At 40.5% G+C, this 24,866-nt stretch overlaps 1 protein-coding gene across 7 annotated transcripts in view; it reads right to left on the bottom strand.

The window, feature by feature from the left end:
- Positions 1–966: 966 nt before the first annotated feature.
- The window catches only part of LOC18434173 (GTP-binding protein), an 81,436-nt gene continuing 57,536 nt past the window's right edge, over positions 967–24,866 (bottom strand). For 2 of the 7 annotated variants that reach the window (XR_016047368.1, XR_016047366.1), the window contains exons 9-12: positions 6,478–6,603; positions 4,331–4,458; positions 1,872–2,009; positions 967–1,696 (exon numbers count right to left, since the gene is read on the bottom strand). Coding sequence is in view for 3 of the 7 variants with exons in the window: in XM_011625046.3 (XP_011623348.2) it covers positions 1,373–1,696; positions 1,872–2,009; positions 4,331–4,516; positions 6,478–6,603 (774 nt within the window). In the remaining 4 variants the exon portion in view is untranslated. Of the gene's footprint in view, positions 1,697–1,871; positions 2,010–3,482; positions 3,835–4,330; positions 4,517–6,477; positions 6,604–24,866 lie in introns of those variants that run through there. The other 5 variants (XR_016047369.1, XR_016047367.1, XM_088855606.1 and 2 more) reach the window with 3 other exon arrangements.

The following is a 24,866-nucleotide window of genomic DNA, read 5'->3' on the forward strand; positions in this document are numbered from 1 at the left end:
TGCTAATGCTAGGCATTTACCGTGCGAAATGATTTCGAGGAAAAAGCTAAAATGGTGATAACCTATAAATCAAGTAACGTTTGATATAAAATCGCCATTACCTAGCAAAGGAGATTTCTTTTATTTTTTTCTTACTTTAAAGGATTTTAAATTTTAATTGTTTTCTCTAATAGCATGTTTGGGCCTTTCACATGAAATTCTTCCCTAGAAGTGAGTAATCTCCCATCATTGACTTTCAAATTGGGAAAAAAAAAAATTTCTCGACTCCTCTGCATCTACCTTTTTTGGGAAAAAGATCATCAAATGAAATAGGTGAAAATTTTATTTTCTGGAAATGAATCTTCAACCCCAATCATCTCTCCTACAAATCCCATGCCCTCCGTCTCATGCGCACTTCAATTATCCCAGAGAGGCCTCCAAATTTTGACATTCCTAGCTAATTGAGCCGCGCCAATTTACAGATTCATAGATCATGCGATCCAAATGAGTCCGGGTCCATCCTTGGATCTGTGAACTAAGCCTCAATGTTTGCCCACGTGCTCTATTAGGACTTGGTAGTTAGTGAGCCGGGTCTTATCCATGATATCAAAATGCATACCATTTATTGGCCTTGATATGGAAGCAAAGGTTTCAAATGCCCAAAGAACAAAAGTTCCATTAAAGCGTGCAAATTAATAGAAGCATTCCCATAAAGAGGTGCGCCCAATTTTCCCTTTTCCCACCTTTATCACAATCTACACAAGTCACCAACGAAATATCAAGGTTATAGCATCTGAGACCATTTCCAACTTTTGGTTGTAGTAGTCAAATTTGATTTCTTACTTGGCCCATTGTTAAAATGTGTATGTACACTATTTGAAAAACTTTCATTCTAGTCGAAATAAATTAGCGTATCTTCTATGGAAAACTTCCAGTGTGCAAAAAAAAAATCGGATAAAAAAGACCACCTTATGATCGTTGAAGTGATTGAGAACTGAAACTCCTTGAGAACCAATTGCATTTGATTAGCTCTATTCCAAACAAAAAGTTTAGGATATGTACAACCAAGCTCCTCAGCAAAGCCAAAAAATTCTGAACACCCCAATGCTCTGCATCTTGCTTCCCTGGGCCTTCAAAGACAAGGTTGATATTAACTCGCTTCAAATGTGGGAACAATAGATAGAAGCTTGTTTCATTGCACAAATGCCAAACGGATGAGTGTAGAGTTTCTATTAGTGTCCAACCCATAGTTGGATTGCACACACTTGTTGCACATATTATATTGTGGATATGAACCTCACCCACCCATCTGAAAGGAGAAAGTGGCCACTATAGAGTTGCTCTAACTCTCCATACCATCTTTATGGGTTGAATGAAAGAAATCCAACATTTACTAGTCACATGACAACATTCTCTTGTCAGAAGTAAAACTACATTGAGTTTTGGTGTTTGATTTTGTATTTGCCTTTGCTGATGAGGACTTTTGAAGGGAACGATCCCTATTTCGAGGAACACACCTTTGTGTAATGCGGATGGGAATACCACCCAAATTAAAATCTTCTTTCAAAGACTTCGCAAAGAACCTTATCTCTGTGCCAGCAAGCTCTGTTGACCCACTTACAAAGGCTACAAATGTCGGTGGCCGAGCTTTGACTTGGGTGAAATACTTGATCTTGGGTTGAGCAGCTTGGTCTTTCCATGAATGCCTACTCATAACCTACACTTGCAGAACCAGGGCATCCTTGTCATTACTAGGATTACCACTAGATTAGACATTTCAACAAGGAATTTTTTGAATCAATGCAAATTCAGAAGGCACAAAGTTCAAAAATGGATGATAATGGCAAAGGTTAAAATGATTGTCCATGACAAAATTAGCCATCTAGCCTTACCTTGCGTAACCAACAGTTAAGGCGTGCAGTTGGCAACCTTAGACACCACTTCTCATATATCTCCACAACCCTCTTCATTATGGTTGTTCTTCCCCTTCCTTCTAATGCCGACACAAATACAACAGGTATACCTGTAACCTGGGCACAAACATCGTGGCAAAAATGTTAAAATATGTTTAAATTTGATACCAATCAGAAAATCAACAAAAGAAATGTTTTTGTGACCAAATATTTAAACCAAGCTTTTGCTGTGCATTCAATACATAGCCATACTGCCACATTGAGTTGAGCTGCATAGGGTGGATGTTCATCAACATGATGTTTCAACCCAATCCATGATGCATTCGACCAGTGTTTTCAAAATCAGCTCGAGCAAAGGACATCAATCAAAAAATCAAAAAGAGTAGAGGCTTTGGCCATTTGGACCGCAGAGAGGGGGCCCTGGCAACGTGACCAATGGGTTTGGCTACGTCTCTCTTTGGTTTCTCCTCCCCTACACCACAAAAAAAAAAAAAAAAAAAAAAAAAACAGATCTCTTTCTTCAGTGTCTTTTGGATCTCTCTCACCCTCACAATCTCTTTCTCTCTCTCTCTCTCTCTCTCTCTCTCGCAGATCTCTCTCCAGAGAGATGACAAAAGGGTAAAACTTCTGCCCCCTTTTAGAGAGAGAGAAATAGAGAGGGAGAAAGAAAGAGCAATAGGGAGGGAGAGAGGGAGAGGGGGAGAGATAGAGAAAGAGTCATGGTTACGGATTGAGAGAGAGAGCTCCTACCTGGTACAGAGAGAGAAAGAGGGGGACAACCCCCCCTTTTATTCCTTAATGAGTTGTACTGAGGTACTCAGTACAACTTGCCTCGGCACAAGCTGGGTATAAGTTGACTCGGCTCAGTAGACTCTGCCGGGTCTCGAAACACTGGTTTTAACTCTTTTATAAAATAATAAAATAGTGATTTAAACATATTCAATATATGAATTTATTGCACTCAGAGTTACCTTTGCTCTATCATAATAGTAAATAAGAAATACGTTCAAATGTTGTGGGTTGATCCTACATTTTAATAAAATACATAAATATGTTAACCAAATTGCAAGTTTCTATTTCCAGGCACCGAGTACATGATGATAAAGGTAACCTGGAAATACAAGGACATCAAACTCTTATTTTTTGTAATATGTTTTATTTTCTTATTTATGAAAATATTCGATGTTTCTTTCATGATCTAATTCAGTTGGTTCAGTGACAAGTCAAACTTATAGGAAGCTCACGAAGTCAATTTTCAGGTCTGCCACCTATGACCATGCATATAAATAGAGCAAAAAATGCTTTATATAAATGTAACCTTCTCTCAAAAAAATAAAATAAATGCACGTTAGTAGGAACACAAGCATGTTGTCTTCTTCCATTCAGAAGATAGTGGAGAAGGACCATCGCACAGACATGGCTCTGCCCAAAATCTGCCATATCCATAAAATGGTTTCTCTCCACTCTGTTCCATAAATGGACAGCATATGGCAGCAAGTGAAACTTCTGAAGAACACATTATTTATATGCAGTACACTCCCTCTACAACATAAATAAACCAAAAACCAACAAGAAGCTTAAAAAATCTTAATCAAACAAAGACATATGTAAATTCCCAGAACCAAATTCAAATTGTACATAATTGGAATCTTAGACATCACAAGCTAGTATGTAATAGCAGCATAGCATCTGTACAAACTGCAAGCTTCATGGGTTATATGTTTCTGATGTCCATGCTAACATTTTTAAACCCATAGTAATTTGTGTCCAGTTCATTCACTTCCACAACAAACAGCGAAAATGTCACCAAAGTAGTAACACAATACTTTGCTCACTATGAGTACAAGAGAGATTGATTTCTTTAGAAATTTTTGCATTCCCAGCTTGATCTCCTAGCTTGATCCACCCTAAAATTGCTTCCCAGAGCTTATTTTTGTGTCATCTATCAAATCAATGATTAGTTAAAATCCAAAAAAAATTCAAAATCTCAGATTTGCAAGATTTTGAATAGCGAAATATATTTGGCCAAAAATTTCATTGAGTGCATGCCTATAAAATCAACTTTTCACCAATTAACTTTGTATATAGCCATTCTTAATATTTTTTATGATTTTTCATTTTTTTTCTTTTATGGTTTTTCCTGAATTTCCCCTTTTTCAGGATATGCTTGTGGCAAACTCCCCTGGATCGGGCAAGACCTGAAGAGTCCAGTTGGAACTCACCAAATGGACTTGCACTGGGCAACTAGTGAGTTCAATTTCAAAACACTTAGAAGTCCTTACAAATACAACTTTTACGTGATGTGGATAGTTGCAAACAATCATATGGATTTCTTAAATGTAATTCCAAAATCCAAACCCGTATGTTGCATCATCCTTGAGGAAAAATTATAACAAAATAATGAAGTAACATGAATCAATGCAATAAGCACAACGGACCTCAGGCAGAAGAGTTTGGATTTCTTCAAGAACAGCTTTTATAACTTTTTCATATAACTTTGTATTCTGTCTCCCTCTTAGAAGATCCATCTTGTTCACCACAACAACTAACCCACGACCTTCTTCCACTGCACGTCGCGCAATGACAACTTCAGCATGCCGCATACTGCTTTTAGCTTTTGCTATCTGAACAGATTTGCAGTAAAAAAAAACAAACAAACAGCTGCCATGAAAATGCTCTAAAAGGATATGAGTTGAAACAAGAGTGACCGGGAACTACAAATTTTACTGTCATGTGTGCATCATATCATGGAAAGAATCTTACAAGGAACCACAAGGAAAATAGAAACTATAGAGGTAGTTTTATTCTTTAACTGGCGTAGGGAAAAAATAACTGGCTTCATATGAGGAAGTTTTTATGACGGGTTATTCCATTCAATATGCACACAAATTTTAATGGTATTTATTTTAATGTACATACCTCAGGGAACCTTCATGTACCACTGATGAGAACTACATCTTAAATATTAACCCTACAATTTTCTTGGTATCTTAACCCTGAAATTCAAATTATAAGTCGAAGTAATCTGTAGGACCTAGGGTACAGACTTCAAATTTCCGTATTTTAGAGGTCATCACCTCGAAAATATTTTTCTTGAACTAAGGTAAGGTATCTTCAGGCACTTTAATAAGGGTTGGCTGGTTTTGGGGTGTCATAAATTCCTACAGACAGACACAAGAAGTCCCCAAACAAGGATTCAATATTCCAAAGCAAATGCAGCATTCATAGGATCAAGGACATTAGAACAAAAGTAACAAATTCAGAAATCAATTTCGAAGGACTAAAGGATCATAAAACATAATTCCTTGAATGTAAACCAATAGCTTACAGCTGGCTTGTCAGTTCCACGAAGACGGGAGGATTTAAATAGAAATCGATAATTTTCTTTAAAAAAATTTTCTTTAAGATTTAGATCAAGTGCCTAGGGATGCAAATTGATATCAAATAAGCTAGTACAAACAGGTGATGAGGCTGAGGGAGTATGCCACTGCATTTTATTGCTCATAAGGCCAGTGTTCCAAAAAATGCCGGGCGGCAGCTAAGGCGGCCGGGGGGGGTTAGGCCGCCCAGCGCCTAGGCGGTCGCCTAAAAGCTGAGCGACCTAGGTTAAAAAGGGGGCAAATGGTGTCAAGTAACCCTGTTTTAGGTACACATTTGTACAAAATATGCATTTTTATTATCCAAACAAAACGAAAAACACCAAAATACCCCACCTGATGGGTATTTTTTCACCTAGTCAGGCGCAGTCCTCTGGGCGCCCGCCCAGGTACCCTAGGCGGCCGCCTAGGGACAGTATGCCTAGTTGGTCCACCCAAGACCCCCATCCCGCCTAGGCGCTGGGCAGATCACTTTTTGAATCAATGGACAAGGCTACTATGTTTTCAGTTATCATTTTCTTAAGAGAATTATATCCATCAAAGGGAGAATGAAAGCTAACCTATTGAGGGGCAATTGCATCCTATAGTCCACCACAAATGTAGTAGCAACGGGAAAGTCTGATATACATTGTCAATCGTGGTCATACTAATCCTAGTGTGCAATCATGTCAACATTTGGAGAGGTTTCCCAGGAGGCAACCAAATGGTGACAGCTCTCCATCGGTCATTAATGACTTTGTAAAGAACACTACTATAATATTTCATAATGTATGCTAGAACATAGACCTGTTGCCAATTATCCAAAAAGGAAAGAAAAATGTCAATTGCAAATTATAACCTATCTGTTTCCCTAGTTGTCATAGACTCAAATTAACTTGAGTTCAAAATTTGAAAAGAACCCATGTATGCCCTCCATTGGACCTTCGTCATACTTTAAGATTGAGCAGGGCTCACCACAACCAATTAGGGATCTTAAGTAGGGTAAAAAATGAAAATTAAACTATCTGCTGCAATGACTGTAAAACAGGAACTCGACAACCAAACAAGCTGAGAAAAGGTTATGATATACAACTTAAAGGTTATGATATACAACTTACGCAGTAGATTAAACATAATGGCAAGTGGTAAAGAAGATTCCAAATCCAAATTAATATTTAAGGAAAGAAAATATGAATTCAGCTCCACATTAACAGGACAAAGTGCTGTACCTCTTCGCCATCAAGTACCAAGGCAACCACATGAGCTCTCATAAGATTCTTTCTCGCCTGCATAACACTCAAGGATGATAGTCCTCTTTCTTGCTTTGTTCTGTCCAACCAACCTGCAGTGTCCACCTGTACAATAAATCATAGAAAATCTGAGGGAACAAAATCTAAGTCAAAATACTATCTTTAAGAACTCAGAGCCAAAAGAAGTCCTCATAAATGAAATAATAAAAAAAATCATAACCAGCTAATTTTTCCATCATGGAGACAGATTGCAGCTATATGAAACAAAGATGGCTTCACCAGAAGCTATTTCTAATAATGTGATAAAGGCAGTAATATAATTTAATTTCAGAAAGCCAATCAACTAAACTCAGCTAACATAGTACCTATGAACATGTCATATAAGCATATGAGAGTATTTATTTGATAGATATAACATGTTTTATATCGGATATATAAAACATGTTTTATATTTATACATTAAAAAATTGAACATGCTACACTGAACAAGTTTTGAGCAGTGTTATCAGAACCATTGTTAGATGGTAAGATCCGACTGGATCTGACAGGAGTCAATACTAAAACCAGCTTGATCAGGTTCGACCCAAAAGAGGATCAAAACCAGTCAGAATCATCAAAAATCCGTCGCTGGATTGAACCAGCCAGTTCGTCATCCAAAGTGAAAGCGATCAGTAAAGACGACCCACAACTGCTTATCTTTTTCATAATTATCTATTTGGCAAAATATGTTCCAAGGTTTTTTTGTAAAGATCCCTTTGCCTTTAACATTTCAAGCTCGAAGCAGCAACTATTCATAGCTACTTTATTGAAATCTATGACCCACAACTGTTTTTCTTTTTCATAATTATCTATTTGGAAAAATATGTTCCAATTTTTTTTTGTAAAGATCCCTTTGCCTTGAACATTTCAAGCTCACAGCAGCAACTATTCATAGCTACTTTATTGAAATCTATGAGATTAATACGGTATTTACAGTTGTTGGGAAACCTCAAGTCACTGGTCATGCAGAATGTGTGACTATATTGTCAAATGAAAGTACTCCACCCTCTCCCCCCAGGGTCCAATCTTTTCAATTTTTTAAAATATTTAAAAATAGACAACCAGATCCAACCAGTTCAACCGCAAAAAATCGAGCACTTCTTTAGTTCTGATGACACTGGTGTTGACATGCATTGGATACAAGTTAAATATCAAGGAATTAAATGGTATAGCAAAGAACGGGTATCCTTTAATAGATCTTGAATATTTCACTGATGTTTATTCCAAGATTGGCCAAGATACTGCTCCAAGATTCCAACCTACAGAAAACCCTGACTGATACATTAATCCAATTCCAGCAATTTTCTAACGCATTGAAAGCCCAGAGCCACCCATTTTTCCCAGCCAATATTCAGCAAATTTGTCCAGATATCTTGCAAGTTTGGGCCAAAACATTATGGCCAAGTTCCCAAGCCCCACCAAATCTGGATTAAACAAAGCCCTTTTTCTGGCCGATTGAAACCCAAATGCTCATCCAACTTGTAATCCCATTTTTCAGCATGTTCTCTATTCATAAAGTTTTTGATAGTTTCTCTACTATCTAGTAATCTAGTAACTCAACATATATCCTTAGCATTATTACTTTTCAGTTTTTACAGACTTCTCTTCTTTTAATATTTTTCTCTGTTTTAAAAGATTTTAATACTTTTTGTTTTTTTCTATAAAATAAAAAATAGGATCCGTCGAACAGGCTTGGACGACACCGAAGCCCTTACCAGTCCATCTACTGGTCCAATCCTAATAACACTGGTATCAGAGTAATAAGTTTCAAATTTCAGGATTTCTATGAGTTTCCAGATTTAATCACTTAAAAAGTAATCTGAACTTTTTTGGGGCCTCATTTTTTATTTTTCTGGGGGCAGGGGGAGGGGGGTGTGTAACGCTGCCATCAATAAAAACATGCTTCTTTTTACTTATCTTTTGCAATTTTAAGAAATTTATAAGGCTGGTAGATCGTTGGTAAAGGATTGGGCTCAGTTCAAGAAGTGCATGCAAGATTTCTTTTTCCGTTATTTTTTTTTTGAAGCTAGAATAACATTAAAAGATAAAAAAAGAGGCTTTGGGTAGAATAGTAGGCTGCTCCAGTGGGAGGCAATTATGTCAACGTATATATATCCCAATAAATCAAGTCTTTTGTAGTAACGTGGATGGACTACAAAATGGAAGCAAATGCTGGGGACAGAAAACCCAAGATCTGTTGTTGAGACGTGACCTCATATTCATGTTGTAGTCAATCCTATTACAGCATAGAAGACACTGAAGAGGAATATGAAGTGAAGTAGGGAGTACTGAAGCAAGATGCACATGGCAATTTGTTGCTCAGCAGATGAATCTTTGTGATGACCTAACTGCATGTGATGTGAAGTAAGATGAGAAGGCAATGATAGAACATATACTGAGGCAAAAACATAGTAGAATGCGAGTGAGAATCCTTATTCTTGATAGGGGTTAATGTTTGTCAGACTTGGCTAAAAATTTAGATTATGCAAAGACCTTCAAAGTCCTTGAGCATTTTTCTTTAACGTGCTAACTGTTGTATTAAGGTGCAAAGTGTATTACAAGAATTTAGGCAGCCCACACAAGTGGGGTGCTCAGTACAAATACCCGCAAAGGGGTTCAAAAAATGTTCTACATTCACAAAAAGAAAACTAGATAAAAAAGTGGGGTCTAAGAGCTCAAAAAGTTGCCAAATATCCCCTAGATAGAGTCTTGTGCTCCTCCCTCCTTAGAGAGGGTGTTTCATGCTGCATTGGTTTCTCTCCAAATATGACTCCATGAGACGGCCATAGCTCTGCAGAAGTGGAAAATTTCGTAAAAAATATGGTCAACTCTCTAGGGGTAGCGTGAGGACCCAGGCTGTGAGAAGTTTGGAATCTCCCTCAATGACCAAATCAAGTCCCCAACCAGGATTAAAGTTCCTGAGGCCGAGGGCATCCTTGTCCCTAAAGATACCCCCTATGCTTGAGGGTCCCAGATTGCTGAAGGAACAACTGTCGAAGCTTAGCGTGGCTTGGCCGGGTTTGGGCAGTCTACACAGAGCGGATCGAGGGATTCTAGTTGACCTCAGGCCTCAGGTATAGCATCGCTTGCTAGTCTTGGTGAAAGTAGGTCTAAGAGAAGTGTTTGAAGACTTTGTAGTTTTTGGTCCAAAAGATGACCAATGTAAGAACCCTCTCCTTCAAGGTGACGAGTGTTGCCTTCTTCCCACAGAATGGCCTGCTGTTTCTTTCACTCCAGTTGGCCCACAACATGGCCACCACTGAAGCCCGCCATAGGAGTAAGCCGGATTTGGACAGAGGAGAGAGAAAGGCTGTGAAGAGGTGTGGGACTGACCTTAGGGATACTCATAACCAATTGAAAAGTTGTAGAAGGTCTACCCAAATGGATCTGGCCAAGTCGCAAGGAAGGAAACGGTGTGCATTTGTTTCTTCCTGCCTAGCACACATGACACATCTATTGGGCATCGGAAGACCTCATCTTTAGAGCTGGTAGACCGTCAAGGCTCTCTCAGATAGGGAAATCCAATTGTAGACTTGGATCTTGGGAGGGACAACAGGGAAACAGACTTTAGCAGCTATAAAGGAAGGTGCTGCAGGCAAGGTTTGGTGTGAGGTTATTTTGCAGTAGAAGGAGGCTACCGAGAAAACACCTGATGGGACAGGGGACAAATTATCTTGTTGGCACGTTGGGGTGGGAGGAAGATTGAATGGATGAGGGTTGACAAGACTGAGAAATCCATCTCGTGGTCATCAATAGGCCCCCTGAAGTTGGGGATCTAAACATTGGCAAGGCCCAAATTCTCAAAGTGGTTGGCCACAGTTGCGACGGGAAAACATTCTAAGAGGCAATGTTCAAAAAGACGGATTCGAGCGCCTAGGTGGTTTGGGTGCCTGGCCGCCTAGGCGGGTGCCCAGAGACAGGGTGCCCTCAACAAAATCAAACCCCTCTCCCCCACCCCAAACATTGTCCAGGTGAGAAACAAATTCAATTAATCATCAAAAAAATCAATCTTTTAAATACAAACATGTAAATATATCATTAAAAAAAAAAAAAAGTAAAAGAAAAAACACATGATTCATAACATAATATGTTGTAGCAAAATAAAATCAATACCCTCTTTAAAATATGATAATATTTTAAAATTATCAAAATCAAGTCGATGTCAGTGCAAACCTCATCTATTGGATCGCCAAAAGTTCTCAAAATCAACTACTGGAAGCTCCAAATCCACCCTAGAACTATTGCCTTCGTTTTGGGAAGAAATCGAAAAGGCAAAAAATTTATCGATCTTTCGATAAATCGCAAAAGAGTGGTATTTGGTTTTTCTCAACCTAAAGGCCATGGATTTTCTATTGGGGGTTTAGAATAGCCCCTAAAACCCTTTTCCCCACTTTTTAGGAGGAAAAATTACTCTAACCGAGGTTTTTTTTCCGCCCGCCCGCAAGTTGTCACGACGCGGCGTTTAGGCGAGCGCCCAGCCAATAGCACCTAGGCGGCACCTTAACCGCCTAAGTGGGCGCCTAGAAGCAGGGCGCATAATGACCCCAACCAGACTGCAGCTAAGCGTTTTTAAATTTTTTTTGCCTAAGGGGTCGGGCAGCCGAATTTTCGAACATTGCTAAGAGGAACAATTTGGAGAAGATCCCTCAAAGGAGAATGTCCGATCCAGAGATCAAACCAGAAGAGGACCCTATTGCCTTCATGAGGGTAGAAGTAGATATTAGCGAGGAAGAGGTTGAGGCTCCGGAGGAGGGATTTCCAAATGTTCGAGGGTCTACCACCAGTCCTACAGTTAGGGAGCCAAGCTGAGACGCCACAATGATATTTCTATAGATGATGTCTTTGCAGAGGTGGTTATCACGTGTGGCATGGCGCCACCACCACCTTCCAAGAAGAGCTAGATTTTTCACTTCGAGGCTAAGAATACCAAGGCCTCCTTGGCCTTTGGTAAGCACACTTCGGCTCAAGAGATGAGATGATATGTGTAATTTCCCCCTCTCGAATAGAGGAAGTTCCGCGTGAGCTGTTCTAGCCTAGCTGCAACCGAGGCAGACATGTGAAAGAGGGGCATTTGGAAGATAGGGATGCTGGAAAGAGTGGCTCTGATGAGGGTTATCCTTCTATACGAAGAGAGGAACCTACCTTTCCAACCCATGAACCTTCAATCAAACTTGTCGATAATGTGGCTCCATGGCCACAACTAGAGCTTGCCAATGCACAGAAGTAGCCCCATATAAGTTGAAGGCAATTCCATGACTATGCAGCCCCACATATCTCCCAGACTAAGAATGAGGTGGGCTCCAGCGGACACCCCCATTATCTTGGACTTGACCATGTTTACCCTAAACCCAGTGACCAATTCGAAACATTTAAGGAAGAGTAGAAGGGAATAGACCTATTGGGTGGAGGCATCACAAAACAGGAGGATATCGTCTGGATATTGAAGATGGGTGATCACAAGGCCTTGAGTCCCTGTGTTGAAGCCCCTGAGGAGGCCAAATTGGTACATTCTGGAGATGGACCTACTGAACACTACCGCAACTATAGCAAACAGGAAAAGCTAAAGAGGGTCCCCCTGCCAAATACCTCTAGAGGTAGGGAAGAATCCTTTGGGGGAGCCATTTATAAGAAAAGAAAAGAGTGAGCTCGAGATACATTTGTGCATCTTAGCCCCCCCAACACTGCCCAAAGCTCATCCTAGAAAGGTGGTTTTGTAAAAAATGTCCCAATATAAATGGTCATAAACTTTCTTCCAATTGAGTTTGATGATTAGTCCGAAAGATTTGGATATGGTTCTCGAATGGATGCATTCATGTGTGAATAGTGTACCGTCCAGGATCTAGCGGCCCTTGACAAAAGCCCCTTGGGTCGAAGAGATAACCCAGCCCAAGACCTCCTTTAGCCCTAAAGGCAAGGACCTTGGAGAGAATCTTGTAGGAAACTATTAATCATGCTGATAGGCTTGAAGTCTTTAAGCACCTCAGCCCATTCAACTTTTGGGATTAGCTCAGTCCTGTCTGAGGGATTTGATAGCTCTCAAGACCTCCTCTTCTACAAAAGTTCGTTCGAGCCAGGTGGCTCTGTCCTATGGAATGGAAAGGAAAGACAAATCGACCATACTTGGCTTGGGGCCATTGGAGGATGATAAAAGTTGAGAGAAGAAATTGATGGCACCCTCTTCCACAAGGTGGAGGTTGGTCGAAGACCATGTCACTCACATTAAGGTGGGATATGGAATTATCACGCCTCCTATAGTCGGCTATCTTGTGAAATAAAGTGGTACTGTGGTCCACGAGTTCATCCCATTTGACCTTGGATCTCTGGGACAAGAAGATCTCTTCTTTGTAGAGGAGCTGGTAATCGAGCTTAGTCAGGGACTTGAGTTGCCTTTTGTTGGAGGAACAATAACAATCATTTTTCTGGAAACAAAATTGCCTAGGAGCTGGCAATTCCAATCTTTCAAAGTAAATTTGAGGAGCTGGAGTTTGTGCTGAAGTCTGAAATTGGCCCAACCACAGACGTCGCTTGAGGAGGAGGCCCACCACGACGGGATCAGAAATATAATGTTGGGCTCTTCGAGCCCAGCTAGCTTTAAACAAAAAGGTTTAGGCTCTCTGATGACCAGCAGGGTATCCAGAAGGATGGGTGCGGAATGAACTTACAAGTGTCATCTCTATTGCAAGAGCTAGATCATACTCCTTGAAGACACCCCATAATCATGAATCCCACCACGATGGGATCAGAAACGTAATGTTGGGCTCTTCAAGCCAAGCTAGCGCGAAACAAAAAGGTTAGGTTCCCTGATGACTGGCAGCGTATCCAGAAGAATGGGTGTGGAATGAACCTACAAGGGTCATCTCTATTGCAAGAGCTAGATCATACTCCTAGAAGACACCCCATAATCATGAATCCTCTACCATCGTTGATTGGGACCTAAAGGCCTTCAACAATTCCATGAATGTAAAACCATCTAGAGCCGCCTTTAGGCACCCGCCTCCCCTCGATATTGTCCCCTGCAGCCCAAGTGTCACATCCTAGCTTCCTCGATCTTGCCCTAACATGCACAGCCACCTCATCCTTTTCAGATACTGAACCATATCCCATTTCCCTCCCCACATGATTTACCCTACTTACCCTGCAATCTCCCAGTCAATCAAATGCACCCTCCGTTCAACCTGCCATATCCAATCTATCGCCACGTACCCTCAATAACCCAACTGGAGTGACAGGTTAGTTGCACCCCCCTGGTTTGCTCAAGTGGCTATGACCTTCCTTAAGGAAGGACAAAAGTTTCCATAAGTGTAGAAGAAGAGATTCCCAATGCGGTGGATGGGCAGCCTACTCAATCTACATCACTATCTTTCCCAAATCATGTCCCTCATTGTCCTCTTACGCAATGTATCCCAGGCCAAAGCAAACTGGGTCATAAAGAGCATACGTATGGTCTAGATCTTTCATACCCTCCTTCCTTCCCCAATAAATATAAACCTTCTAAGCCCAACCCTACCTCACCTCCGTCCTCATCCACCTTATCCTCTCCAATAACCTCCATTGCCATTAGAACCAAAGAGAAAGGGAACCATGTGACTACTCAATAGCACAAACCTCATAAGAAGACGACATGTAGAGGACACCTTACACCATGACATCGGCCAAGCAATTGGACCTAGGTGGGAATAATGATTCAAAGAGAAGGGGAACAAGCGGGGTACAGTAATTGGTCGACTCATCATGCCCATGACCTGCCGCACTCTATGTGCCCCTTGTTGCAGGGAGAACTCCAGAAGAAGATCCCTCAGATCTAAACACCACAAACTGATTTTTAAAAATATGATAGAGTGAGACAATCAAATTCTGATATGAGGTCAGATCTACTCAGAAATGAGTAGATCTGCTCTCAGATCAGTGGCAAAGCTAGCAGTGATCCAAAATATGAAACGCTATCTAAAGAGTAATAAAACTAATTGAATTCTAATAAAATAAACAAAATATAGAACAAACACAACAAAGACTAAAAATGTACCAGACCGGGCAAAGCCAGCATTGATCCAAAATATGACATTATCTAAAAAGTAATAAAACTAATTGAATTCTAATAAAATAAACAAAATATAGAAGAAACGTAATAAAGACTAAAAATGTACCAGACCGAGTCAGTTGGCCTGGGACACCCGAGGCCTTGCTCGTATCAGAACCGGCTGACTTTATGCCGTACACCCTCTTTGTCTTTCTTCAAGTTTTGACCAGGCCTTGGCTTGGTTGGATGGATTTCTTGATCTAAGGGTTGCAAGTGGCCTAAAGCTAAGGTTTTCCTAAGTCTAGGTTTTTAGGTCTCATAATCTCTAAGCTTTCTCTGGGCACAAGAGCTAATCAGGTCTAAAGGGTCTCTAGAGTCAAACTGTTTACGATGTAAATTGGAGAGATCTCCAAAGGAAGATTCCTCAGATCTGAACACCACAAACTGATTTTTAAAAATGTGAGTGGGACAATCGAATTCTGACATGAGGTCAGATCTCCTCAGAAATGAGCAGATCTTCTCTCAGATAAGTGTAAGAGCCAGCATTGATCCAAAATACGAAATACTACGTAAAAAGTAACAAAACTAATAGAATTATAATAAAATAAACAAAATATAGAAGAAAAACAATACAGACTAAAAATGTACCAGACCGGGCCAGTTGGCCAGGGACTCCGGAGGCTTCGAGGCCTCACCCGTATCAGGACCAGCTGAGTTTATGTTGTGCGCCCTCTGTCTTTCTTCAGGTTTTGACCAGGCCTTGACTTGGTTGGATTGATTTCTTGATCTAAAGGTTGCAAGTAGCCTAAAGCTCGGGTTTTCCTAAGTCTAGGTTTAGGTCTCATATTTTCTAAGCTTTTTCTGAGCACAAGAGCTAATCCGGTCTAAAGGGTCTCTAGAGTCCAAAGAAGTGTCCAAAGTTTAGAGGGTCTAAAAGTTTCGAAATGACATTTTATAAGCTAAAAATCGTCTGGAATAGGTAACATACCCTAACCAGAAGATTTCCCAACCTGGATTGTCGTTTTGGTGGTCCAAGGCTTGGGTGACACTGAGAGCATCGCCCAGACCAAAATGATCCAGGTTCATAGAACTTGGCCAAAAATGACTCGGGAGGGTTGGCATGAGGAAATTGCCAATCTGGGCCAGACCAGATTTGCTCAAAATTCGCAGATTCCAATTTGGGGAGATTTTGGGATCGTCGGGATGCTTCCTACAAAAATCAGCCGATTCGGGTCAGTCTGGGCTGGGTGACACTACTGGTATCGCCCAAACCAAACTGCCCAAAATGGCAAATTTCCAGTTCTTAGGGTATCTACGGGCTCTTGTGATGCTGCCTGCCAAAATTTGAGTCAAAACGAGGTTTTTTGCTATTTTCAATGATTTTTTTACTAAAACAAGGCATTCAACAGGATTCTGGATTACAGGGCAGGCAGTATGGACTATGGTGGTCTATAGTTTGGGGGTTTACTAGGATAGTGTGGTCTTAAGGGTTCAGGAATATCACAAAATTTGCAAGTTTTAAAATGGGGTGTCTACAGTTGCCCCTCTTTGGCACTCCCTGTCCTTCGAGGGACAGGTAAGTGGCAAAGAAGTAGACACTTTGGCGCTCCCTGTCCTTCAAGGGGCAGCAGAGTGGCAACGATAATGCAAGCATTTTAAATTTCAACCTGACGTTTCATGGTCAAAGGGCACATCAGCTATCTCTCCAAGACATTGCGCTCCCCGCTCACCAACCTAAGGAATTTTCATCCTAGGGTTTTTGACGTGAGATGTCGGTGAGTTACACAAGATTGAAACTCGAGTTGGATTTTCTGGCCATGCCACTAAACTTCACGGGTTTTCACAATTTCAAATTCTTAAACCTAGCATTTTCTTTGATTTCCTTAGGGTTTCCTAAGGTCGTCTATAAGTTTTCTTGTTGAGGAAAAGGTTTGCCTGGTCAATTCTGAAGAGAGAAATGAAGCGGCAACGCGGTAATCATCATATACGGCTGTCCAAGCTCCTTTGTTTTTAACAAATAAATTAAAGTTTTTGAAAACACCAGACATAATGAAAATTTTGAAATGAGAGATATTTTGAAAAACAAACGTTTAGTTAGAAGTTTTAGCTCCTGTAACCATAGAGCCCTCTAAGCAGTTTAACGTCATGCAGCGATGGACGAATGCAACCGACCCTTTACCTCATACGGAGCTAAACAAATACACCTGACCTTTTATGTCATATTGATCAAGACAATTTCTGAATACACCCGATCTGTTACGTCGTACGGGGCTAGATGTTTTCTTAATACACTTGACCTTTAACATCATACGCGGTTAGACGTTTTCATGTCTCGACTCTTTTACATCGCAAGAGTTTGACGTTTTCCAGTCTTAGTTCTTTTACGCCGCACGAGTTTGACGTTTTCCTGTCTTGGCTCTTTTACGTCGCACGAGTTTGACGTTTTCATGGCTCGGCTCTTTTTGTCGCACGACTTTGATGATTTTTGAGTTGGATTTTGGTTGACAGTTTAGGCTCGTGCCACCAAGGAGCATTTGGAAATTTTTGAAAATTAATTAAATGTGTGGAAACAGTCTTTTTCGTCAGAAAAATGCAACTCAAAAACCAAATTTTGTCCCCGATATTAGAGCGGGGCCATTTTTGTCCAAAACGTTTTGGGTGACACGCCCTGTGTTGCCCAATGAACTGGGTGACACACCCTTTGTTGCTCAAGCCATTGACTTCCAAAATCAAATCACTTTGTTACTGGAGGTTTTTGGGGTTGCCTTATTCTTATTGTTTTGAATTTTTTTGGGTTTTCTTTTGAAATTGGATGACAGTTTAGGCTCGTGTCACTGAGGAGCATCTAACAGGCTGTCTAATGCTAATTTATTTTAAAATCATTTGAAAAAAGTTTATTTCAGAAAGACAATAGAAGGAGGAAGATGATTTTGGATCTGAGAATACCCTGGAGGTTGAGCAGGGGAATTTTTGCCCAAAACATTTTGGGCGAGACTAGAGTGTTGCCGGTATGACACACCCTGTGTTGCCCAAACAGGGCGTACGGATATGGCCAATACAGCTTGTATCTCCCAAGCCACCGACCTCCAAATCTTAAAATTTTTGTTTTGGAAGGTCTTGGGGTTGCCTAATCCTCATGGATTTAAGATTTGCAACCTAGAAGATGGGTTTTTGGACAGAATTTCTCATACCTTCCACTTTCCTCACAGAAAATCCAAGTCTTCTTCTTTCCATCTTTCATCTTCTTCTACTTCTTGATTTTCCATGGCTCCTAGAAAGAATACTGACCTTTCTAAGGGTAAGGGAAAGAGAGCAGATCAAGCTGATGATAGGAGAGAGGAAGATGCTCTCCCTCCTTTTGCTAGGGTTAGGCGTTTTCCTGAGGGTGTCCCCTCCCATATTTCGCAAGGCCTAAGAACGGGTGATGCTGCTTGGCGAATTCAGGGTTATCATCCCCTGGTTCAAGGGTTGGTTCCTCTTTGCTTGGCAACGGCCTGAGCTAATGGCCTTTTTAGCTTTGATTTCGATGATGGGTATCTTGAGCATGGCATCTTATCAGGTGAATTTTCCCCTTCTTGAGGCCCTTGCTGAGGTATTCAACTTTCAAACCAACACCTTCTTCCTCCCTACAGGAGAGACGACTCCTACTTTGGAGGAAGTTGCTAGGATCTCTGGCTTGAGTTTGTCTGGTATTGCATATCAACTATCCACGGTTACAGATGATCATTCCTTCTTGGGTCTATGACTGTTGGGGGGCCGCCTACTCTTTTCATGGTGATTGGGTTGACATGGAGTTGTGGGTCCTTAATTGAGAGCGATCCCGGGCCGCCGAGCCAATCCGTATCTTTCTCTTTGTGCTTTTGGGATCGATCCTCTTTCCGAGTGGTCAAAAGACCATTCGTGGCACTCTGATCCCTCTAGCCCACGTTTTCTAGGAGAGAGCACATTATTCCGGCCGTGTTAGCGAGCATATATCGGGGTCTCTACAACTGAGTTACTCGAAAGGACCGATTCATCGAGGGCAGTGTCCTAATTTTCTAGGTGTGTTCTTTAACTCAATCTTTTACATCGGTTTTGCTTCGAAAATTCAATTTTTTTACCTCGCTTTTGTTCATGGAATCCAATTTTTTATCATACATATTCACTGGAAAAGACCTAGATTGATATGGGGGCGTCTAACTTGGGCAACACTGGTAGTGGCGCCCGGGCAACACTAGTAGGCTCGCGTCGCCTAGGTCATCCTACCCCGGATGATTTTGGGGTTCTAAATTTCAGTTCCATGACCTGTTGGGGTGTTTTGGCTCCTGCCTCTCGCAGATTTGTGTATATGAACACATCACAGTTGTCTGTCCTCCTCGATAGTTGTATCTACCACCAAGCCTCGTGAAGCTAATCATTATCGTAGGATTTTTGACGAGTTGTCATCGTTTGAATGGGTAATCAGAGGCCTTGAAAATGAACCCTTGTTTCTGTCGCCTATGGGTTATTCGTGTTTCCTCTTGGCAAGGGCAATACTTCATAGATGGCTATTTCCCTCAAAGGTTGTGCTTAGCCAGTTTCAACATATTCAGAACTATACATCTCCTGGAGAGGCGATTGATCGTCGGCCCTATCTTTCCACTTCAACGGCACTCTTCTGGTTAAAGCAGGTTTATCGTAGAAGGAGAAGAAACCTTCTTCTGGCGAAGGGCTGATCAAGCTAGACAAGCCCACAACCACTTCCAACTATGATTCCTGGTGGGAACATGCATGCCCTCTTCCATTATGCCCTAGGGCTTCAAGACTTCGCGGCGAGTCTTCTGCTTCTGTTTAGAATCTCGTGCCTTCTCAAGAAGACGATGCCTCTTTTTCGAATAAGCGAGTTAATCCAATGATGATGTGTCAGATATCAGCTTGGAAGAAGCTAAAGTTGAGTTGGCTCGATGGGTGGCCTTTATGGCGGACCTCAAGGAGAAGGATGCTGATCCTAAGTCAAAGACAGAGTAGTCTTAGCATTTTGTTTTTTTTTTCTTGTTCGAATAAGTTGATGTCATGATCACATTTATTTTTCAGCAGTTTTATTTCCATTGAAGTCTGTTAGGACCATAAAAATGCTGGTCTTAGGGCCAGATTTGATTGCAGGAGTGCATGTAATAAACCCATTTTCAATGGATAAATAACATTGATATTTTGAGACATCCAGAATTTTATTTTCAGTTTTGATTGATTCTTAGGGATTCTGAAGGCCTCTCTCTTTTTTTTAGAAATTTTCCCATTTTTTTTGTTTTCTTTTCAAAAAAGGTTTGGTTGGGTGACACGGATAGTGTCGCCCATAAAAAAATCTATTATTATTTGAAAAAGAAGGGAAATTGGGATGGGCGACGGGGGTAGTGTCGCTCATAAATTTCTCTATTTTTTGATAAAAAAACGATTTTGGTTGGGCGACAGTCTCACCCAGGCGACACAGGTGGTGTCACCCATGATGACCTTTTTTTTATATATATATTTTGTAAAAGAGAACGGAAATTTGGTTCGGCGACACAGATAGGGTCGCCCAAAATTTTTTTTTTTTTTTGTGGAAAATGGGAAAAGGGAGTTTGGTTGGGCAACACAAGTTGTGTTGCCCAGGCACACAGCTAGGGTCGCCCAAATTTTTTGTTTTTTTTTTTGGGAAAATTTAAAAGGGGTCATTGATTGGGTGTGACACGGGTGGTGTGGCCCAAAAAAAAAAATATTATTATTATTTTTTTGTGGAAAATGGAAAAGGGAGTTTGGTTGGGAGACACGAGCAGCGTCGCCCAAGAAAGTTTTCTCTCCACCATATATGGGCATGCAACCCTTCTTTTACCTCTCTCTAAAACAGTTTTTTTTGAAGAGTGATGCTCTCTCTTGATTTTTCGTTTTTAGAAAGCACTCATTTTTTTTTAAGCTCAAGCCTTTATTTCCATCTCTCTTGATTCTCAATCCTACTCTCTTTCTGTCTCTAAAATTGGATTGGAGTCACTCCAACTTTCAAAGTTTGTCCAATACCAACCCTTCTCTACCTTAAAAGTTTCTCATCAAAACTCCGTTTTGTTCCAAATTTTGATTTGGGGATCTTTGGTTGTTGAAGATGAAAGATGAGGAGCATCAATGGATGCTCAGATCGGGTCACATTTCAAAATCAAAGGGGCAACAGAAACTATGTGTTATTGTGTTCTCTTTTAAAAAAATGCTTCAAAACATAACAAGAGGGTAACTTTGGTGGGATGAAATCATATGAATTTTGGTCCAAATTGTAAAAATCTTGCTTGAATCGTGGAATTTACATAAGAAACTCTGATTGTCATGTTTTCTCTGTTGATAGAAAATCAATTTAGAAGCTTGTTTTTTTGTTTTAAAAAATGCTTGGATATGACATTGATATGTTTGTGTAAATGTCTTAGAGAATATTGGATCGTCTTCCTTTGGGTGGTTTTGAAAGTGGTATACCACTTATTTTGGCTCACTAAAAAGAAATGATTTCTTTCCTCAAATTTCGAAGTAGATGATGATTTGCGAAGTTTTCATAGGATACTTCAATTGTGGTTAGATAGTTTTTGAAAAAAATGCTCGGACATGTATAGATTCTCCTCTTGAAATTGCTTCTGAGATGTTTATAAATAGTTCGGATGAATGGTTGAATTGTTTTAAACACAATTCAACCCAACTCTCAACCATTCAACCAAACTAGTCATAAACATTTTAGAAGCAATTTCAAGAAAAAAATCTATACATGTCTGGGCATTTTTTTCAAAAAATATCTAACCACAATTGAAGTATCTTATGAAAATATCGCAAATCATCATCTACTTCGAAATTAGGGAAAAGAAATCATTTTTTTTATTGAGCCAAAATAAGTGGCATACCACTTTCAAAACCACCCAAAAGGGAAGATAATCCAATATTCTCTAAGACATTTAAGCAAACATATCAATGTCATATCCAAGCATATTTCAAAGTAAAAGAACAAGCATCTAAATTGATTTTCTATCAACAGAGAAGACATGCCAATCAGAGTTTCTTATGTAAATTCCACGATTCAAGAAAGATTTTTAAAATTTGGACTAAAATTCATATGATTTCATCCTGTCAAAGTCACCCTCTTGTTATGTTTTGAAGCATTTTTTGAAAAGGGAATACAATAACTCATATCTTCTCTTGCCCCTTTGATTTTGAAATGTCACCCGATCCGAGCATCCATTGACACTCCTTGCCTTACATCTTCAACTACCAAAGAACCCCAAATCAAATTTTGGAACAAAATGGTGTTTTGATGAGAAACATTTAAGAAAGAGAAGGGTTGGGAATTGACAAACTTGAATGTTGGAGTGACTCCAATTCAATTTTAGAGACAGAGAGAGAGTAGGATTGATAATCAAGAGAGATAGAAAGAAAGGTTTGAGCTTAAAAAAAAAAAAAGAGTGCTTTCTTAAAAGGAAAAATCAAGAGAGAAGAAAGAGAGAGCAACACTCTTCAAAAGAAACGTTTTTAGAGAGAGAGGGAAAAGAAAGGTTGCACGACCAAATATGGTGGACAGAAAACTTTCTTGGGCGACACTGCCTGTGTCGCCCAACCAAAATCCCTTTCCATTTCCCACAAAAAAAAAAAAAAGAACTTTTTTGGGCGACGCTACCTTTGTCGCCCAACCGATCTCCCCTTTTCAATTTTCCACAAAAATAAAAAAAAATAAAATAAAAAATTGGGCAACACTAGCTGTGTTGTGTGGGGGACACAACCCATGTTGGCCAAGCAAACTCCCCTTCTCAATTTCCCACAAAAATAAATAAATAAATAAATAAAAAAATTGGGCGACACTATCTATGGTTCCCGGGCAACACTACCCGAGTCGCTCAACCAAATTTCCCTTCTCTTTTGCAAAATATATATATAAAAGAAAAGGGTCATCATGAGTGACACAACCTTTGTCGCCCAATCAAAATCGTTTTTTTTTTTAAAAAAAAAAAAGAGAGAAATTTCCGGGCAACACCACCTCTATCGCCCATCCCAATTTCCCTTCTTTTTCAAATAATAATAATATTTTTTTATCCAAACCTTTTATGAAAAAAATTAAAAAAAATGGAAAATTTCTGAAAAAAAAAAGAGAAGCCTTCAGAGTCCCTGAGAATCAATCAAAACTGAAAATAAAATTCTGGATGTCTCAAAATATCGATCTTATTCATCCATTGAAAATGGGTTTATTACATGCACTCACACAATCAAATCGGGTTTTAAGACCAACATTTCTAAGGTCCTAACAGACTTCAATGGAAATAAAACTGCTGAAAAATAAATGTGATCATGATATCAACTTATTCAAACAAGAAAAGAAAACAAAAACAAAAAAACAAAATGCTATGACTACTCAATCTTTGACTTAGGATCAGCATCCTTCTCCTTGACATAGGCCACCCATCGAGTCAACTCAACTACAGCTTCTTCCAAACTGATATCTGACACATCCTCATTGGATTTGACTCGCTTATTCAAAAAAGAGGCATCGTCTTCTCTAGAAGGCATGGGATTCTGAACTGGGGTAAAAGACTCACCGCGAAATCTCGAAGCCTTGGGGCATAATGGAAGAGGACAAAGCATGTTCCCACCAGGAATCATAATTGGAAGTGGTTGTGGGCTTGTCTAGCTTGATCAGCCCTTCGCCAAAAGAAGGTTTCTCCTCCTTCCACGATAAACCTGCTTTAACCAAAAGGGTGGAAGAGTGTTGTTGAAGTAGAAAGACAGGGCGACCATCAATCGCCTCTCCAGGAGATGTATAGTTCTGAATATGCTGAAACTGACAAGGCACCCTTTATGGGAAATTGCCCTCTATGAAGTATTGCCCTGTCAAGAGGAGACACGAATACCCCATAGGCGGCAGAAACAGGGGCACATTCTCAAGGCCCCTGATTACCCAATCAAACGACGACAACTCGTCAAAAATCCGACGATAATGATCGACTTCACGAGGCCGGGTGGTATCACTGACATACGCCAGTCCCAGAGCAGCAGATACAGCTGTCGTGGATCGAGGAGGACGGATAACTGCGATGTGTTCATAAGCCCAAATCTGCGAGAGGCAGGAGCCAAAACACCCCAACAGGTCATGGAACTGAAATTCAGAACCTCGAAATCATCCGAGGCAGGATGACTGGTGTCACCCAAACCGCTGGGCGGCACTACTAGTGTCACCTAGTGTCCCAAGTCAGATGCCCCCATATCAATCCGGATCTTTTCCAGTGAATATCTATGATAAAAAATTGGATTTCAGGAACAAAAACGAGGAAAAAAATTGAATTTCAGAAGCAAAAACGAAGTAAAAGATTGAGTTCAAGAACACACTTGCAAGATTAGGACACTGCCCTCGATGAATTGATCCCCTCGAGTAACTCAGTTGTGGAGACCCTGGTATATGCCCTCTAACTCGGCTGGAATAATGGTATAACCCGCTCTCTCCCAGAAAGCATGGGCTAGATGGATGAGAGAGCCACGAACGGTCTTTCGACCACTCGGAAAGAGGATCGATCTCAAAAGCACAAAGAGAAAGAAACGGATTTTCTCCACGGCTAGGGATTGCTCTCTATTAAGGACAAGCAACTCCATGTCAACCCAATCACCATGAAAAGAGTAGGCGGCCTCAATAGTCGCGCACCCAATAAGGAATGATCATCTATTGCCGTGGATGGTTGATATGCGACACCAGACAAACTCAAGCCAGAGATCCTACCAACTTCCTCCAAAGTAAGAGTCGTCTCTCCTGTAGGAAAGAAGAAGGTGCTGGTCTGAAAGTTGAATTTCTCAGCAAGGGTCTCAAGAAGGGGAAAGTTCACATGACAAGATGCCATGCTCAAGATACCCACCATCGAAATCGAAGCAAAAAAGGCCATTAGCTAATGCCATTACCAAGCAGAGAGGAACCAACCCCTGAACCAAGGGCCGATAACAGGATAACCCTAAACTCATCAAGGAGCATCACCCGTTCGTAGGCCTTGCGAAATATGGGAGGGGAGGCCCTCAGGAAAATGCCTAACCCTAGCAAAAGGAGGGAGGGCCTCGTCCTCTCTCCTATAATGAGCTTGATCTGCACTCTTTCCCTTACCCTTAGAAAGGTCAGCATTCTTCCTAAGAGCCATGGAAAACCAGGAAGAAGAAGATCAAGACGAAAAGAACAAGGAAGAAGATCAAAAATGGAATGAAGAAAAGAAACGAAGAAGACTTGGATTTTCTAAGAGGAAAGTGCAAGGTATGAGAAATTTCGTCCAAAAACCCATCTTGTAGGTTCCAAATCCGAAATCCATGAGGATTAGGCAACCCCAAGACC

The sequence above is a fragment of the Amborella trichopoda genome, chromosome 13, assembly GCF_054954075.1.
Source record: "Amborella trichopoda isolate Santa Cruz 75 chromosome 13, AtrichopodaSantaCruz75HAP2 v2.0, whole genome shotgun sequence".
In the NCBI taxonomy this organism is placed as follows: Eukaryota; Viridiplantae; Streptophyta; class Magnoliopsida; order Amborellales; family Amborellaceae; genus Amborella; species Amborella trichopoda.